This window comes from Tauraco erythrolophus, chromosome 7 (genome assembly GCF_009769465.1).
Source record: "Tauraco erythrolophus isolate bTauEry1 chromosome 7, bTauEry1.pri, whole genome shotgun sequence".
NCBI lineage: Eukaryota > Metazoa > Chordata > Aves > Musophagiformes > Musophagidae > Tauraco > Tauraco erythrolophus.
The window spans coordinates 42,916,780-42,935,237 of NC_141471.1; the positions used below are offsets into that span (position 1 = coordinate 42,916,780).

Below are 18,458 nucleotides of genomic sequence, written 5' to 3' on the forward strand. Positions count from 1 at the left end.
TTAATTAAAGCTAGCTGCAACTTTTTCCTATTGCTGTCTTTTTCCCTGTGTCTCTCATTGAGCTCGCAGGCATTTCACCCAGGGTCAATCCATCATTTTTAGCTAATGTTAACACAGAGGAGCAGCTTGGCTGTGTATAATGACAGCGGGCAAAAAATATTACTCTGATTCACATAGTCACGTGGTAATCCAGTATGCTACCTTTAACTTTCCATGGTTGCCCAGGAGGGGTTTTGTTGTGTTGTGATTTATTTATTTTTTTTTAACTTTCTTTTCCTTTCATTTCTGTTCCTTGACTAAAAATGGGAGGAAAAAAAATTATATCCCACTTTTAAACTACTTGAACAAAAAATGGTAATTAAATGGGTGGCCCAGGGTATCCTTTTAACTACTTCTGTCTTGCCTGGTTGAATTTCTTCCTAATAGCTGTGTAATGTTGTAACTCAAAAACCTGTGTGTGTCAGTTGTGCACACGAGTCTTTGGATTGCATCGTAGCATGCTTAGCATAGCGGGGTCCTGTCTGTGAATGGAATGTCTCGATGCTATAGTAATAAAAATAATAATACATTTTGGTAGCGGCAGCATGTGCAGAAGGTGACAATTTATTTCTAAAATTAGAGCTGTGCATTAATACCAAGTTTTTGAAGTGACATTGTGGCCAAAGGATTAGCTGCTTTTTTGTTTGGTTAACACTGTTCTTTGACATTCCCATTTTTAACACAGCTTGCTTAAAGATCTGTAGAGCAGAATTTATTTGTATAAGGGATTTTGTAAGTGTGTGGTTTTGAATGGCTAAGCTAGATGAGCTGTCCTGCTTCTTTGTAGACCCTGCGCCTACCTCCCCCAGTGATTTAGGACTTCTGGGGTACTTTTGCAACTTCTGCACCAGATTAAGCCTAACAATGTGGGTGAGCAAGTTCAGCGTGGACCCACTTGGTGGACTACCAGAAAAGAAAGATATTTACCCTGAGGTCAGGAATGGGGTGGATTAGGAGGGAAAATGAATGTGCACCAGAAATTCATATGAGAATGATATGCTGCTTCTCTGTCAGTCAAAATTTCTAATGCATTTTGGCCTTGCATCTTTAAAAAAAAAAAATAAAAAAGGAAAGAAAAAGGGAGAAAAAAGAAACCTCCTAATAGTCAACTAAATATTTCTTAAAGCTGCATAGTAAGGTGATGTGTACATGTCCAAGACGCAATTCCATGTTCAGTCATTCACTGTTTCTTACTAAAAAATAAAGAAACAAAAAATTGACATTGCTATCAGTTTGTAATGGTGAGGCTTTATACTGGAGATCACTAGATTCTCTGCCACCTTGGAATTCCCATGTGCCGTTGGTATGTTGTTGCTTTCCGATTTGAGCTATGTCCCTTGGAAAAGGTCATGTCTACAGTGTTTTTGGAAATGATATTTGTTTTCCACAAGTGTGCAACTTTAAAACAGCTTAGCTACTTGCATCAAACTCTTCCTGTGCAGGGCAAAATAGCCTCAAAAATAGAATCTAGGGATATGGAGTAGTTGGAGTATGAGTTCATGGCTTTGTTACTTGAGGTTTTAACTGAAACATACTGTAGTTTTTCATTAGCTGTTATTTACTTCAACATACCATGAAATTGCCCTTCTTCTCACCACCCTGGCAGATAGCCATCTCTGGCATTTTTCAACTACTCTGCTAAATTAGTTAGCTTTTGATAGGAATAATATGCCTTTTTGGTATAGCTGGGTATTAACCTAGTGTCTGTAGCATCAACTAATTCTTGATTCATTTATCACTGCAGTGACCTGCTATCGCATCCTTTCCATATCTCAAAGAAGAGGAACTGAAGTATTCACTGGGCTATATTTTCACTAGAGGAAATGCTTATGTTATCATTTGGTCAACTCCTAGAAAGGACCAGGTAGTTTCCAAATGTACTAGCAGTGGACTCTGAGTCATTCTCCTGGAAAGTACCAGCAGTGTGTTCCCAGGGATTTTCATATGTTAGCTCTATGTGGTGAATGCCAAAAAATCCTGCCTTCCCTCTGTGGCACAGGCATACTTTGAGTGATTTGCCCAGGGGTGCCCGGGCAGAAGAGGGAACTGAGTTTGTGCACCAAAACTATCAGAGTGGTACCACGTAACGTATGCCTGAGGTGGAGGTTGTGTCTGGCTGGCTTAAAATGAAAAAGCCACAGGCTGGCATGGCTGTTCTTGCAGACTGTCTGTCATTTCAGCCTTTTCAATACATGAAAAGGGGTGTGTGTGTCTTCTGTATGAACACTTAATCTCTCAGACAGTCCTACGTTTACAATTGCTCAGTACTGCAAAGCATCTGAGCATGCAGGGGGTTTACCTGGGCATCACTCTGCTCCCCAGCCTCTGCTGCGGGTGTTTCTAATTTACCAATTTGACTTTTAAATCGAGAAAGAATTTGACGCCTTCCAGTAAAGAGAGGCAGGACAAGATGAGGTTTTCCAAAGCAACACTAAGCTGGTTGGGACTTGGCCCAGGCAGAACTTTGAGCTTGGTCTCGCCTGTGCTCAGACTTTCTCTCTGCCTTGCCTTTGCCAGCACGATTCTGACTGCTGCTTCTAGACTGGGAAAGGTAGGGAGCCTGTGAACTAAACTGCCTTGGTACTGGGTGTTACTGTCATAACATCTGCCCAGAGGATAAGCTAGCAGCAACTTGGGAGTTATCAGAAGCAGTTATTACAGTGAGTGCAATGCATCTTCACTGAGTATAGCACTCTTTTTCCAGAGAAGAGAGATCTCAGTTGGCACTGCTGTGTAACACATGCAGCCTGATGTGATAATGATGGGTTGGGTTTTCTTTTGGTTTCAGTTTTCTTTTGGATGTCATCTTTCACTCTGCATTACTGGTCTTTTGTCTCATTTCTTTCTTTGGAAGTGAAGAGAATGTGGGCTATTGAGTTCAATACAGAAAGCTGTTACTCTCATACTCTTGTCTTGCAGTGGAAACAATTTCTATTTAATTGGTTAAAATTGTCTTCCCAGTGGTCATATATTGCTTGAAAATGTTGTGTTAGTAGATCTAGATACTGTGAGCAGTGGTGACACACATCAGGCAAGGTGGCAACTGTGCCTGTGAGCCCTGTGTCTCTGAATCAATGAATTTCTTTTTGAAGCAGATAATTGCAAGGATTTAAAACAAATAGTGAACGTTTAACCTTTGACAGTTTTTGTATCTCCACCAAAAGTTCATGCTGCTGCACTTACGCTGTCGTCTAGTATCGTCGCTTTTCTATTAAGCGCTAGGTCTTCTTGAGCTGCTTGATATTACCTAATCCTAATTTAAATCTGAGCGATATTGCATTCTGAAGCTGGCTTGCATCTTCCTCTTCCGGTCTTTCCTTTATAAGAAATCAATGTTAATGTGTAAACATTGGACATCTGCATTTATTTCACTGTTAATTGAACTATGGAAAGCTTAAAAGGTAAGCTAGTGCATCACTGTTAAAGTCTACTGACATCTTACAAAGATATTGCACTCTTTTAATATAGAGGTCTAGCAGTATATTATTTGCATGCAGTGATAGCTCTAATTGGAAACCTAATAGGATACAAGAGATTTCTAAGACTATTACAAATAATAATATATTGGTTTTTAAGTCTGTGGGATTTTTTTATTGTCAGTCCTTTGGGTTGAAGCTGGAAATAAAATGCAAAATGTTGAAATATTTCTCGTTGGTTCAGAGGGCTGTATTCAGTGCTAATCGCACATCACATTTCTTGAGTGCTGAAGTGCTCCCAGTGGGCAGTTCTCTTGATATAAATTCCAACAGTAAATCGGTGCTAACAAAGCTCAAGTACCTGTTCCATTCAGTAGCTCCATCTTTAGGGGAGGATGATCGCCAGTGCACCTTGCAGTAATGACAGTGTGTCAGTAGGTTGCTAATACGTACATAAAGAGGCGATTCCTTGGAGTGGTGGCTAAGGGTGCCCCAGAGAGTCCTTTTCAGTAAGTTTGCACAGTTAAGCTGGTGTCTTTCAAGAGGTAGAGCTTCCTGTCGAAATATAGCGCTCTTCCAGTCTAGTGCACAAGCGGTAGCTGGAGACTACTGAGTGCCCAAATATATAGACCTGCATAGGACAGGGACAAGTCATTAAGGTGGAGCGGGATGCCAGGAGTGTTCAGGATGGAATGGCTTTTACTTTAATTTAATACTGATCTTGAGCTGTGTGGGCTTTTGTGTTCTGAGGAGAGAAATCTTTCCCTGGTGGCTGGTGCATGGCTTTGCAGAGAACCCGTCTCCCTTTACTACCTTCTTACATGCTTTCCTTCCCCTGGAAGCAGGCTTTTAGTCATAGCTTTGCTATTGTTGAGCTATTTGGCACCAATATACTGTGAACTTTTTATTTTTAGTTTAATCTGAAAATAAAATTTTAGATTTGATAACAGAACTAACTCCTTTCTCTCTCCTGATTCCTCTGCTGTCACCAGTTCTACCTGTTCACCAGTACTACAGAGCAGGGGAAAAAATCATGTCTCTGATCACTGTTGTTACGTTGAGAATTTATATTTTCATAATTGTATTTCTATTTGTAACACCATTACTAACACCTAGCAATTGCCCTGATTCCCTTCACATTCATCAAATGCATATAGTCATGCATATATTAAATTTATTGTATTGCCTTCCCTCTCAAGTAATACTGCTCCACAATTGTTATAATATGAAAAGAGCCTTTTTTTATCTTTGTTTTATATTAGCCTTGTTAAAACAATGGGGAAAGAAGAGTAAGGCTGGTTTTCATTGTATTAGGAATGTTAACATCCAGCCCCTTACGGAACAAGGGAAGAAGAGATTTTCAAAGTCATGGCACATCCATGATGGAAAAAGCTGTGTCAGCACCTCCCTTTATGCAAAGGGAATTTTCAGCTCTGGTCTTACAGATAAAATGCTACCATAGCAGCACAGAAAGAGAGAGGTAGCAATGGAATCCTGAACCATTAATGGCTTTATAGGTTGAGCTGCACTTAGAAACACTCAGTAACATATGGCACGCTACAGAATACAAGTGTCTAAGGATCTCAGTAGAACTACTTTTCAGCAAGCAGACATTTGTGTTCTCCAACACCTTTAGTTTGTACTGCTCTTGGTGAGCTGCTGGCAGGTCAGGGAGAATCCAGAATTAGACAAAGCTGATTTGAGAAAGCATTGTTTTAATTTGACGCAGTGACTTTAGTTCCCTTTATGAAAGCAGTTCCACAATACAAACGATATCGATGAGATGAGTTCATGCGGCTTTGTTGTAGAAATCAGTGTAGCAAAATTATGAAAGTGTAGAAAATCTTCACATCTAAGAATATCATCGTGTATTTGACTTCCTTCGATTATACCATGAGCCTTGGTTTAGCAATAGTACAGGAATATATTTTAATTTTAAAGAACATACAAGATTAATAAAATCAACGTAAGTCAATTTATTTAGTATGGTCTTTGGTGTGGTACAGTTTTATTAAGGCTGAGTTGGAAGAGCCATTTTTTAAATACAGTAGGCATTTGTTCTTTGAAACTTCAATTTTCTGTTGCGTTGAGATCGTGTAGCATGTTTAGGAGTAGCTCTGGGCAATGCTGCTCCTATAAACATCAGGAGAGGGAAGCTGAAAACCATACGCCACCTCTAGTTTCTCAGCTTTGCTAAGCAGTCTGGAACACTGATAAGTCTGAGTAAGATCTCTGAGATTTTGGAAGCACTCGATTTGTTATTAATCCCTGTCTTTACTTCAGGTGTTATAAGAAGTATAACACTGGGAAATTTATTCCATATCATACTCGAAGAATGTAAGAGGTCGTATTTATTTGAACTGTGGTAATATTCCTAAACCAGTTGTTTTCTTATCTCTTAGTGCTGGCCCCAAAGGTGATAATATCTATGAATGGAGATCAACCATTCTAGGACCTCCAGGCTCGGTCTATGAGGGAGGTGTTTTCTTCCTTGACATCACATTTACACCAGAATATCCTTTCAAGCCTCCAAAGGTAAGAGACCTGTAGCTGATGTCTTAAGTCACGATTGCTCAACAACCATCAAGTAACAAGCAATGTTAATGGTATGCAGCCCATTTGAAAGCCATTCCCTTTAAGAACAAGCTTAGGCTCCTTTCAGACGTTACATTGGTTTCTATTAGTTAATGTTAGCAGCTTTTCCAATCCTCTTGCTACTTTTAGAGTTTGTTTTCTTTTTCCCTGCTTCTGTTTATAAGAGGTCCTAAGCAATTAGTGGGAGCACCGGCACAGGACTGAGAAACTGAAAAGTAAATAAACTTGGGGAGGGGAGAAAGGATACAAATACTTATTTCCCAAACCACTCAGTTTACCATAAGCATGACAGTTATGTGTGTTTTGGCCACTAAAATACTATTTAATTTTTCAGTTTTGTTGGATATGTTGTGATGTTCCCTTACTTGTACACTAACAAACTTTTCTGTAGGTGTGTTATATTTGTGAAGCTCTCACCCCGCCAGGGTGGTTGTGTTCCAATGCTACAAGGCAAATACCAGTGCAAGTGAATGTTATCTTGTGGTTCACATATTTGGCCAGAGGAAGAGAGTTGGGTTAGAAGAGGTGGTTATATATACACTTCCTGTTTGCCTTGTATCTGAAAGCATTTCTGTGCATGTTTAACCTTCTAGTTAAAAGTTATTGCATTGATGAGATAAATGCCAATGACTGCCCCATCTTTAGACTTTAGTCTAGTCCGCAGTAGAAAGGACTAGTTGCCATAGTTGAGGCCATCAGTCCATCTCAGAGGAGACAATGCTAATTGGTCATACCAGACAAATTAATACAAGCTTCCCAAATTAAGGAAACTGTTTGACTGTTCTTGCTAGCATAATTTCAGGGTTTCTGGTTGTCGTGGTTTAGCCCAGTTGGCAGCTAAGCTACCAGGCGGTCGCTCACTCACTCCTCCCCCTTGGCGAGGTGGAGAAAATTGTCACAGAAGGCCTGAGGGTAAAGGTGAGAACAGGGAGGGATCACCCACCAGCCATGGCCCCAGGCAAAACAGACTTGTCTTGGGGACAAATCAATTTGATTCATTAACAGTTCATTCAGAGAGGATAACAAAGCCAGATCTTAAAAACACCTCCACCCCATCCCTCCCTTCTTCCCAGCTCTACCTCCTCCCCCAGCAGCAGGGGGACAGGGAATGGGGAGGGGTTCCAATCAGTTCGTCACATGTTATTGCTGCTGATCCTTTCCTAAAGGGAGAGGGCTTCTTGCACTCTTTCCGCTGCTACCATTGTAGTCTCTCATCACGGGACATAGCCCACAGACTTCTCCAATGTGAGTCCTTCCTGCAGGATGCAATTCTTACCCATCAGATTGCTCCAGCACGGGCTTTTTGCACAGAGTCATGGCTTCTTAGGGCACAGCCACCCGTTCTGGCATGGGGTCCCCCACTGACTTAAGATACCTCTCTGCCTTGTCATCAGTATCCAGCAGCATGGGGTCGTTCCCACGGAGACAATCTACGACTTCCCTTAGGCACAGGCATCTCTGCTCTAGTGTGGGCTTCTCCACGGGCTCTGGGTGGGTCTCTGCTTCACCATTAATCTCCACGGGCAGCAGGGGGGCCGCCTGCCATCTCACCATGGGCTGTAGGGGAATCTCAGCTCCGGCACACCTCCTCTCGCTCTATCTTCACTGTCCTCAGTGTCCGTGTAGCCATTTCTCTCACGTCTCAGTCCTCTCTGCTGCAGCCGTGCTGGGCCCGACAAACCTCGGCAGTCCCGGCAGGATGAACTCTGCCTAGTGGGTGCCCCGGGAGCGAAGTGCTTCGGAGCTCTCCAAGCTGCACTGCCATGGCCATCTCCAGTTGAGTGGCAGCAGCCCAGTGGGGGCAGCCACCTGTCCGGAAGGCCAAGTGGCCAGCCCCCTGCCTCCTGCCTCTCCCTTCTCTTCACTGCAGGTCCAGCCTCAGTTCAGGCTCCTTTGAAAATATGGCATTTGCAGAGGTGCTGACTGGCTCATCCCTGGCCAGAGGGAGGTGTGGCCCGGCCTGGCCAGAGGCCCATCCGACTGATTTTGGAGTCAGGGAAGCTTCTCACAGCTTCTTATAGTGGCTATCTCTGTAGCCTCTCCCCTGCTACCAAAACCCCATCACATATCCCAGCACACTGGTAGTATCAACAGGACCTTAAATTCTACCCCTAAGCTGGGGCTGCAATTCACAAGGAGCATGGTCTACCTTGGGACATCTCTAGTGATTTCTTGCTGACACCTGTCCATCCCTCTTTGGAGGTTCTCTGGCAGCACAGATGGTTCTCTTGTGTCTCGTGTTAGAGTTTAACTCAGTTCAGAATAGTTTTTCATTATTTTGGTTTAATTAGTTTGCATTGTATAATTTATTATCCAACTGGCGCTATGCAATATCTTGTGTCCTGGACCCAGTAAGCATTTAAAGGCGGAGCTTTTACCTTCCCATATGTTCTTTACTACACCTTTCTATGCTATGGGTCAGAAGCATTTATCATCCCAGGCTTATGCAGGCTGATCCCTTACAAGACCATGTTATAACTACCAGTGGTATTGAGACAGCCCTGTATGCCAAGTTCTCTGATGCAGAACCAAAGATAAAGTTTTGACATTCCAGCTCAGCCCTGCTTTCTACTTTGGGCTTCTAACAGGGATCTCTTTGCCTTTATCTTTGGATCTAAACTCTCTCTCTTGGATGAGAAGAAGGGTGGGATTAAAACAAACAGGCCCTGAAAGTCTAGTTTAGTGGAGATTCACTGTCTTGTGGCAGAGCTGCATTTAAATGGAGTCTTCCATCTATCAGAGTCCAAGTTGGCTTACAAACCACATATATGTGTGGAAATAAAATACGTACAGCTTCAGTCACATTGAGATGGGATATAAGAGAAGGTGTAGCAGTGCTCTAATAGAACATACTTGTGCTGCTTCAGTACTTCAGGTTTAAATGAAGATCCTTTCTTTTGCTGAGAACCAAAGACTCTCACAGCGGCGCCTGTGTTAACACGCTACTGTTAATCAATGACAACGTGGAATATAGAATTATCATATTGGTCCTGCTTTATTCCCACAAATTTGTTGATTTCAGGTTACCCAACTACTTACAGCAACTGACAAATATTGTTTATGGGTTATCGGGAAGCAGTAGGACTAATGTAATTACCATAGCCTTTCTGTATTTGTCTTTTAGGGCAAGAAGTAAACAACTACTTGAAACAAAACTCAGTGTGTCATTTTGAGGATAAGCACTAGTAGAGCAGTTGAATGGTTGAGAGTCATTTCAAAAGCCTTGACATCTGAAAAGATTAAGCTCTCTAGAGTGAAAGGACTAGTTTCCCTTGAGTCTTTCTTGGTAACCCTTGCAAGACCAGTGGAAGAAAACTTCTACTGCCTCTTTGAGTCCTGGGTAGCTTTTATGAGGTCGGTTCCTGATGTGGGCTGCCCTGTGACGAAGTAGTAGAACACATTTCATAACTTGAAGTGTTATTAAACGATTTACCTTCTTAAATAAAGTGAGGTGAAACTGATCATCCTGGCAGGCTTCCAAGCCCTTAGGAATATGTGTGAGAGAAGGTGTTGAGGCTCAACCACTACTGACAAATGCTGCATGGCTGATGAGCATCCTAGAGATGTGTGATGAAGGATATACAGGTGCAGCCTTTGAGGACTGGGTCTAGCTCCAGTTGAGGATTTGATTCAGTATGTTGGAGCAAACGTTTGCAGGGAGGATGTTGCTATAGGAGAGCCAGAGGACTGTGCTGGAGTTGGTGTTAACAAGTTCCTGGAAGGATATAAAGAGGGACTGCTCTACTGTGCTTGAGGCTGGAGAAATTAAAGGTCTTAAATTTTCACTTGGAAATGCATTGCACAGTGCAAGGAACTTCAGTGGGAGAAATCTGATAGAGGGACAGATATTCTCTCTCCTGTCCTCAATATATATAATGGAGTTCTTTTGCATTTATTGAGCATTCCATACAACGCTTTGAAGACGTTAGTGTTAATCTGTTCTCTGCTTTTATGTTTTCTCATTTTGTGCGATATTCTGGTTTTGCCTTTGTTTCAGATAGCAATTGAGTCAGGCACATGCTGGGTGGGCCTGGATTCAGGAGACTCTAATAAACAAGTATAATTAGAATTCAAGAGTTCAGTTCTTAGTCCTTAAGACAATTGCTATTCTTTTGTACTATTACAGTGGGCGTTTTCCCAAGAGTTACATTATAGTTGGGTTAGATTTCATTTATTGAGGTGAAAACAGTAGCTTGTGTTGACCTAGTGTGTACTTTGATCATTTGTATTAATAACCTCTAACCACTTCCTTCCCCCTACTCCTATTTTGCTGCTTGTTTAAATTAACCTCTGCTATCACTTAAGGGTAAGATTGAGATTAGTTTCTTTTATGTCTTTTCAAAAGCTGTGCTTCACTCTGTGTATTTACTGCATTAATGTAATCTCAGGTGGGACATTTCCAAAGGATTGTTCGGTTACGCTTTATTTTTCTGCTATTCTGCGTGCTGTTCTCTTGACCCTGAGTATGTTGTACTACCTCCTGAGTAACTTGGTTTCTCTTGGTTTTGGTGTGAATCTGCTAGGTTTATGTGATTATTTTTTTTTTCCCTCTTTAAAGTGTAATGAATGTTTACTTTAAATAGTTTTGTTTGGTTTTAAGTACACTTTCAATTCCTCCCCCTCTCTCAGCTTCATTTGGGTTCCCTGCACAGCTGGCTTTTGTACCATCAGCAAAGATTGTAAATGGCAAGCAGCTGGACTACATGTGTCTTAACACCATCCCAGTTCTGACTTGCTGTTTAAGTAAAAACAAATTTAGATTTTTTTCCTACTGTGCTTTGGTTAGGTAGAGCTCCTCTAATGAGAGAAAACTGATTTTGGTTCATGGGTATAACCCTTAAGGGGTTCCTTAAGGTTTCTTAAGGAAGCAGGCTGTTCTGCAAATATATGGAAGTTGGAAGTTTTCTTTCTCTCTTTCCCTTCCTTCACAAATAATAATTAAAATGTAAGTCTTACTCTTAAAGGCAAACAGGATTCATGCTTTGTTATCAGTTATTAGTCAACTGGACTGAGAGACTGCCTACGGAGTATTTAGCTTTTGTGCTCAGAATCAGGATTAACAAGTTTCTGTCTTTACAAATCAGAACTCTTGACCTCTCTGTTAATTTGGTCCTTATTGTATCAACTTGGAAATACTCCACTCTTCCCCTTCTGGAAGTGTTTAATCTGTTCAAATTATTACCTCACCTACATTTAGAAGCCTTCTTGGAAGGAGACCAAAGCTGCAGGTCAAATAGAGAAATACTGAGCCAGCAGTGGGGCTGGGCTGACCAAGGCAGAGCCATTGCCAGCAACCCTGAATGCCACAAACTTCTGTTTTGCCCAAAACAGTGTGGGTTGGGGCAGGTACGGCAGAGTCAGATCCACCCTCTGCTCAGGCTGAGGTGCGTGGACTTCCACATGACTGCAGGGAGTCATTGCTGCTTTTCCTCTGAGGATTAGATAATTTGGGAGACAAAGGTCATCTGGGTTTCTTACCTGCTATACTTCCAAGGTTCCCTAGGTAGAAGGCAGCAGGAGGTCTTGGTTTTGGAGTTGCAGCTTGTTGCAGAAAAGGAGTAAGAGGGGGACACATCTCTGCTGTCTTGCAGATGTTTTGCTATTTCCACCCATAACATGCAAAAGTGTAGGGATTTGGTGGTTTGTTTTTTTTTTCTGTTTGCTTCCTGGTTTAATCTAAAATCCAAGCAGTTTACAAGGAACAAAGCAGAAAGTCTCCCCAAGCCTGCAGTGTGGGTGTCTCCTGTGCGACAAGTAACTGATTCTGCAAGTCTGAAAATAGCCCGTGTGCTCCGTGCATCGGGAACGTTCTTGGGAACACTGCTCGGATGCAGTGCAAAGGGACACGGCAGGCACCAGGGTTGTGTAGCTGTGTCACGCCACCCCATGCCTGCGAGTGGGAGGGTCACGGGCAAAATTTTTGCATCAGAAAGACAGCAGAAAAAACGAGGGTTGGCTGGCGAGTTTTGTGTGGGCTGGTCTCATCTCGAGAGAAAGCACCAGTGTGTTCTGGTCATACCGCACGCTTATCGAGTGTGTTTCGCAAATACCCCCGTGACCTATAAACAGGCAATAAAATCTGTGGGTGTGGATAGCTGACAAATTCTGAGGATTTAGGGCATGAACCCGCCAACTTTTATTCACGCAGATAATCCTAATCCATGCAAGTTCCACCGAATTTGTAGTTGCTCCTCATCCAGTGAGTCAGTTAGGCCTTTCTGCAGGTGACGTTGTATTCTCCCGCGAACGGCTTGTGGTGCTTTTATTTCCCTCTTGGATAACTTCTGTGGCAAGCTGCCCAGCTCATTCGCATCTCCTAAATTTGAAAATAATAAAATCCAACCAACTCCTCTGGTTGCTGAGCACTTAGAAATGATGGGAGCCGCGACTCCAAGTGCCCTGGCCTATCTGGGGGATTTTACAAGTCCTTGGGAGCCCAGTGGGAGAAAAACGCTGGTGTTAAAGCCCCAGGCCCCTCTGCTGCTGTGAGCAAAAAGACAGAAGGTAATAATAGTAATAATAATACCCCCACAAGCTGGGTTTCACGGTGACGATGAGCAGGCAGGGTTGGACGGCTGGCCGTTGTTTTGCGGGGAGGTGGCGGAGGCATTGTCAGCCGTGAGCCCGCAGGGATTCACCCCTGGGGCTCTGCCGGGCCACCCACGTCCCATCCCGTTCCGCCATGCGGTCCCCTTCCCCTTCCCCTTCCCCTTCCCCTTCGGACGGGGACTGTGCTGTCGCCCGTCACGGCGCGTTTAGCGCTGCTCGGGGTACTGGGAGGGGCCAGGAACGGGACTGCCAGCCCCGCGCCCGGGAGGCTTCTTTCTTTTGAATCGGCTCTTTTCGGTTCGACTCTGGCATCAAGATGTACTCGGGCCGGATCTCTTATTTTTCCCTGGAGCTGCCTGTGGGAAATGCCTTTTTGGAGCGAGGCGGCTGCAGTCGGCCGAGGTGGGGGTGCCGGGAACCCACCGAGGAGCCCGGCCGTTCCCTGCCGCCGGAGAGCGGCCCGGCCCGGCCCGGCGGCGGGGGGCGGGTGCGCTCCCGGCAACGGCCGCGAGAGGGCGGCGGCGGCCCGGGGAGCCCGCCCGGCCCGGCCCGGCCCCGGCTCGGCCCGGCCGGTCACCCTGAGCCCGGGGCGAAGGGCCGCCCTTCGCGCCCTCTTCTCCGCCAGCGTGCATGGGTCCCTCTCCCTCTCCCTCTCCCTCTCCCTCTCCCTCTCCCTCTCCCTCTCCCTCTCCCTCTCCCTCTCCCTCTCCCTCTCCCTCTCCCTCTCCCTCTCCCTCTCCCTCTCCCTCTCCCTCTCCCTCTCCCTCTCCCTCTCCCTCTCCCTCTCCCTCTCCCTCTCCCTCTCCCTCTCCCTCTCCCTCTCCCTCTCCCTCTCCCTCTCCCCTCCTCTCCCTTCGTTTCTACCGCCCGTCGCCTTACCAGGTTGCGTGTGGTGCCCCAGCTCAAGTCTGTTTCTTGCAGGTAACGTTTCGGACAAGAATCTACCACTGTAATATCAACAGCCAAGGCGTCATCTGCCTGGACATTTTAAAAGACAACTGGAGCCCAGCATTAACCATTTCTAAAGTTCTCCTCTCCATCTGCTCCCTCCTCACAGACTGCAACCCCGGTAAGTGCCCTGCGCAGCCCCGCAGGCCGCCTGCCGCCTTGCACCCCACCCGGCACCCAAATAACGTGGCCCTCATCTCATCCTGCTGGCCTCGGCCAGCGCGGTGCCAGCCTCCAGCGCAGCACGTTTCCCTCTCCAGAGCAGCCGGAGAGGTGGTGGAGGTGATACACCCTACCTGCCTGCTGTTCACCACTCCTCAGGCTGACCCTCGAGGAAAGCGGCCGTTCTCCTCCTGCACATGAAAACTCCTTCCCCTTCCAAACCAACTCTGGTTTTGGGTAAGGGTTAAACACTCTTCGCTGGTCTGTAGGACTGTAGTAATTCAGTAACGGAGCTAGAAGAGCCGTGAACGCAATTCTCAAAACAAGGGGATTAGCCTTTTACTTTCCATCATCCATTTAACACCAGTGACCCACTATGCCACAAGTAGTCCTCACTGCTTCTCTAACCCACCCGTTATCCATGCCAGTTAAGATGAATATGTCTTGGTTTACAAAGCCAATTTTACAGGTTGTATTTCTATATGCATCTAAAGATGAGAGAAACACCAGATTTCACACTATATTATGTATAATAAAAAAAAAAAAACTTGTTGGAAAAATAAAACCTCTCCTTGAGATGTGATCTTTCCTAGAAGGCAGATTTATATTGATACAAGTACACTTAGCAATAAGTATGTACCAGGCACTTCTAGAATGGGTGAAATAAACCTGAAATGCATGAATCAGTGAAAGTTCTCAGTAATGCAAAATATGACAACTGGCTTGTTGTCTTTTAAACTCCTTAAAACTTTAATTGGCATTTTGCTCTTTATTAAGTAATAGATTAGTACGTCACCATCATAAATACACAGAAATCACTGAAGATACAGATCATTAATTCAGTATGTTTAGATTGTTGCAGTGTACCTCACCTGTGTGATTCCCTTGTATTAAATTCACACTTCAGCTTTATTTTTAAGCTTTTATTCAGTAACTTGTCTGAACTAAGTGGTTTGTTTTCTTTTCAGCTGACCCCCTGGTTGGAAGTATTGCCACTCAGTACATGACTAACAGAGCAGAGCATGACAGAATGGCCAGACAATGGACCAAAAGATATGCTACATAAGTTGGATTTTTGTCAAACTCTTACATTATTTGTCTGTGATGGAAAGAGCTGCTTATGATTTTGAAGGGGTGGGGGAGGGAGGGTGCTGGTAAAGAGTAGGGTATTTCTATAACAGATTTTATTCAGTCTTTTATTTCCTAAAATTTTGTTGTTGTAACTTAAGGTATCTTGCTACAGTAGACAGCTAGGATTTGGAATAGCATATTTTAAGACTGTAATTAGTTCAGCAATATTAGCTCACATATAGTACCGAGAAGAATGTAAACTTCTTAAGACTTCTTTGGTTTTCAGTTTGCTTGCATTATGTAAAAGATTAAACCAGCTTAATTTTGTACAGGTACATTTATGTAAAAGTCCTTTCAAGACTCTACACACTGTTTTTTGCTTTTTGTTTTGTTTTAGTTTTGGGGGGTTTATTTTGTTCTGGGTTGGGTTTGGGTTTTTTGGGGGGTTTTTTTTGTAAAAAGATGTCGAGATTGTTTTCCCCTATGGAAGGCACATTGGTATTTAACAAATCCTTTTTAAAGACTGTCATCTCATGATCTGTGATACAAAGAGGTGGATATATGGCCTCATATATGAAATGAGAAGTAGTTAATGTATTATTTTATAAGCCAATCTATCTTTGTGAAAAGAATAAAGGGTTTAATCAGGACTTACGGTAACCTGTAGTGAAATACCTTAAGCTGTTTAACTGTAAGGCGTGGAATAGGAGTCACTCAGTGGATTGGTTGTATGTTGTGGGCTACTTAAGTCTGCATTTGTTACTGTGCTAATAAAAAGATGTTTAAAAAAAAAAGAAGAAGAAAAGATTTCTGCTTAGTGCCTTGCTTTGTCATCTTGCTGGAACAGTGTCTCCCAGTACGCTTTGAGGATTACAGTGTGGATAAGGACAACGGCGGTCTGAAGGTGAGTGCACTGACTGCTGCTGTTTTGGGAATACACTTCTAGGCAAGCGTACAATGAATGACAACGTAAGACTTTTTCAGCTCTTCACTGTGTAAGTGTTGCACAGGCTGGCATGGCCCATGGGGAGGTAACTTGCCACAGAGTCCATGCTAGTTACTTTTAAGCTGAAGTTTTCACAGCATTGGCTTTTCAGGAGTGGCACGTTATTTCAAAGTACGACTGGAAAAGCGTAAGAGATCTGGAAGGGAAACAGGCAGAGGTAAAAGGAAGATGAGAATATCTTCGTGGTTTTCTGATGGAGTGGTCTATTCCCACCTGGAAGAGGAGAAGGCATCATGTCCTGGTAAGCTAGCAGAAGACACCTTAAAGGAGAGTAAAGGAGACTTAATCTGTAGATCCTTTAACTACCTACAAAGATTATCTCCTAGAGACATGGTGTTTACATTGAGGTGTGTAGCAACAGGGCAGTTAGTTGTGGATATGGCATTTCTGACCACTCCCTTAAGGTACAGGCCGGAAGTACAGATTCGTTTTCACACAGCAAGTACTTCACCTTGCGACATTCTTCTGAGTGCTATGTGGTCGTCTGTGCTCTTGGGTTTGTTTTGGTGCTTTAGAATCAATTCCTTATATTTTATTTATGTGCTTCTCTTCCTATCCCTATACAGATCAAATTGAACTTGGTCCAAAGTAATCTGTTAATCGGAAGTATACCTCCTTTGCTGGGTGGTTGTGGGTAGCAGAACATTAGCCTCATTTGCTGAACTGCCTTCTTTTGACAGAACGTGTGTTTTGGTGTATGAGCTCCCTCAGCCGTTTGGCTTAGCCCAGGAAAATTATTGGTATATAGTTACATCACACCAAGAGCATCTCTAGTAGTCGTTTCCTCCTCTCCTTCTACTGAGTGAGGAGGTAAATGGTTTAATCTCAGTAGGTTTTTGTCAGCTCCTTGCTTCGTGCTACCAGAACATGCGAATTTAACTGTTGTAGCTGGTGGGGGAGAGGGAGCTGATTTGGGGTGACTGATTTGCACAGTGTTTATTCAGCAGGACAGAAGTTCAAGAGGAACAGAGAAAGATGGTTTAATTTACTAATTTATTTTTCTTTTTTGTAATAATTTTTCTCCATTATCTTACGAAGGGACTGTCTAGCTTTGTAGTAAGTAAGTGATCCCAGTGACCTAGGACAGGTTTTGAGTCAGTGGAACAGTAAGAACAAAACACATGTTTTGCCCTTTAGCTACTACATTATACTCTGTACTTTGCTCATTAACCCTATGTAAAACTGTACTACAGTGAGTTTCATTTTTACTCAGTATCAGCCACTGCGTGTAGATTGTTTGCAGAAGAGACACGACATTTTCCATCATTTGTCAATAAAATACTATGGCATTTAGAAAAGACAATTCATTTGAGTGCTTAAAAAGCATCAGAATAAGCTTATGAAAGAAGACAGAGGGGGGTGGGTGTGGTTTATGCAAATACCCAAAATAACATAAACTTGTTTCTAATGAACTTAACCAAATCAAAGACAACATGTTTGCCTTTATGTATGTAACCTGTTTGGGAAAATGGCCTCAGTCATTCAGAAGATCCCTTTTCCTCTTGCCTTTCTTAAAACATTGTCAAGTCCTGAGTGTCCCAGGGAGTGGTGAGCAAGCTGATCTCGCACACTACGGCTCTGGCAGCCTACAGGTGACATCAGTCTTGGCAGGGAATGGCACTGAGTCTGCAGGGTGCAGAACCGGACAGGAACCAGTAATCTCCATTCCTTCCACCTCCACACGTTTTAAGTTAATTCTGACTTGTCAACCTGCGTTCCCTTGGCTCAAGGGTCAGCTTCAGTGACGATGTGCGGTTAGCAGAGATCTTTGCTTATTTTGATTGATCCAAAGCTGAATCATGTCCCTTCTAGAAGAAGGGTTCTGCAGAGCTGAAGAGGAGGAATGTAACCAATTCCTTGGTGAGAGGTTGCAGCAAGGAGGTGAACCGCTGCTGCTCTGAGGTCACCCCCACTTCCCAAGCACGCAGGCAGATGCGAAGTCTTCTGGGTAGGGAGAAGCTTTGAGTACACGTGTGTTTGGTAGGAAATGAGTGAGGAGGGAGTGTTGTCCTGCAGCGTCGCTGGGGACAATGACTATTACCAGCCAGGTTGGGGGAGGTCGTGCTGTAGTGCTTACTCAGCTGCAGTGTTGCAATGGAAACAATTGTATGTTTCTAGCAGGGCTTTACAAGAGCTTGCTCATTCATAATTGCTCTCTTATCTTACTCCTTGGCCACAGCAATCCCAACTATATTGAGCAAAGTGCATAAACAGTTTCGTCTACCTTCATTATAAAGGTAGGAATACCTGCTTGATTTTTAGTGAATTGTACTGCTGCTCTGACATTAGTAATGCAGACGGACTTTATTTGTCAGTATTCAAGAAGAGCAATGCTATAAGCACACAGCTTAATTGTGATCATTAAGCACACTTACTATTTAGCAGTTATGGTATGACAGTGCAAATACTGCTCATGGTTTTGCTGACTCACAGTGAAATTCTCAATATTTGTTCAAAACATTAATTTAGTGGAAAATGAGGAAACTGGGTACTTCAGTTCACTCCCTCTCCCCATTTGTGTCTTCAAATATAAAGAAAAGCTAGTATTGAGTAGTATAAGAGGTTGTTAGAGGCCAAAAGCTGGCCACTCTCTCTGGTAACAGTTGCTCATGCTGCGCTTCTATATCCAATTTTGTTTAGTTTACTGAAGGCTGACCTGGGACAGCAGATTC

The 18,458-nt window shown here is 43.5% G+C and overlaps 1 protein-coding gene across 2 annotated transcripts in view; it reads left to right on the forward strand.

Moving 5' to 3' along the window:
* Positions 1-14,854, forward strand: part of LOC104378433 (ubiquitin-conjugating enzyme E2 E1) — a 45,046-nt gene extending 30,192 nt beyond the window's left edge. For both annotated transcript variants that reach the window (XM_086614483.1, XM_086614484.1), the window contains 3 exons: positions 5,858-5,990; positions 13,521-13,668; positions 14,678-14,854. In XM_086614483.1, coding sequence (XP_086470609.1) covers positions 5,858-5,990; positions 13,521-13,668; positions 14,678-14,775 — 379 coding nt within the window. In that variant the 3' untranslated portion in view covers positions 14,776-14,854. The remainder of the gene's footprint in view (positions 1-5,857; positions 5,991-13,520; positions 13,669-14,677) is intronic.
* Positions 14,855-18,458: the final 3,604 nt, after the last annotated feature.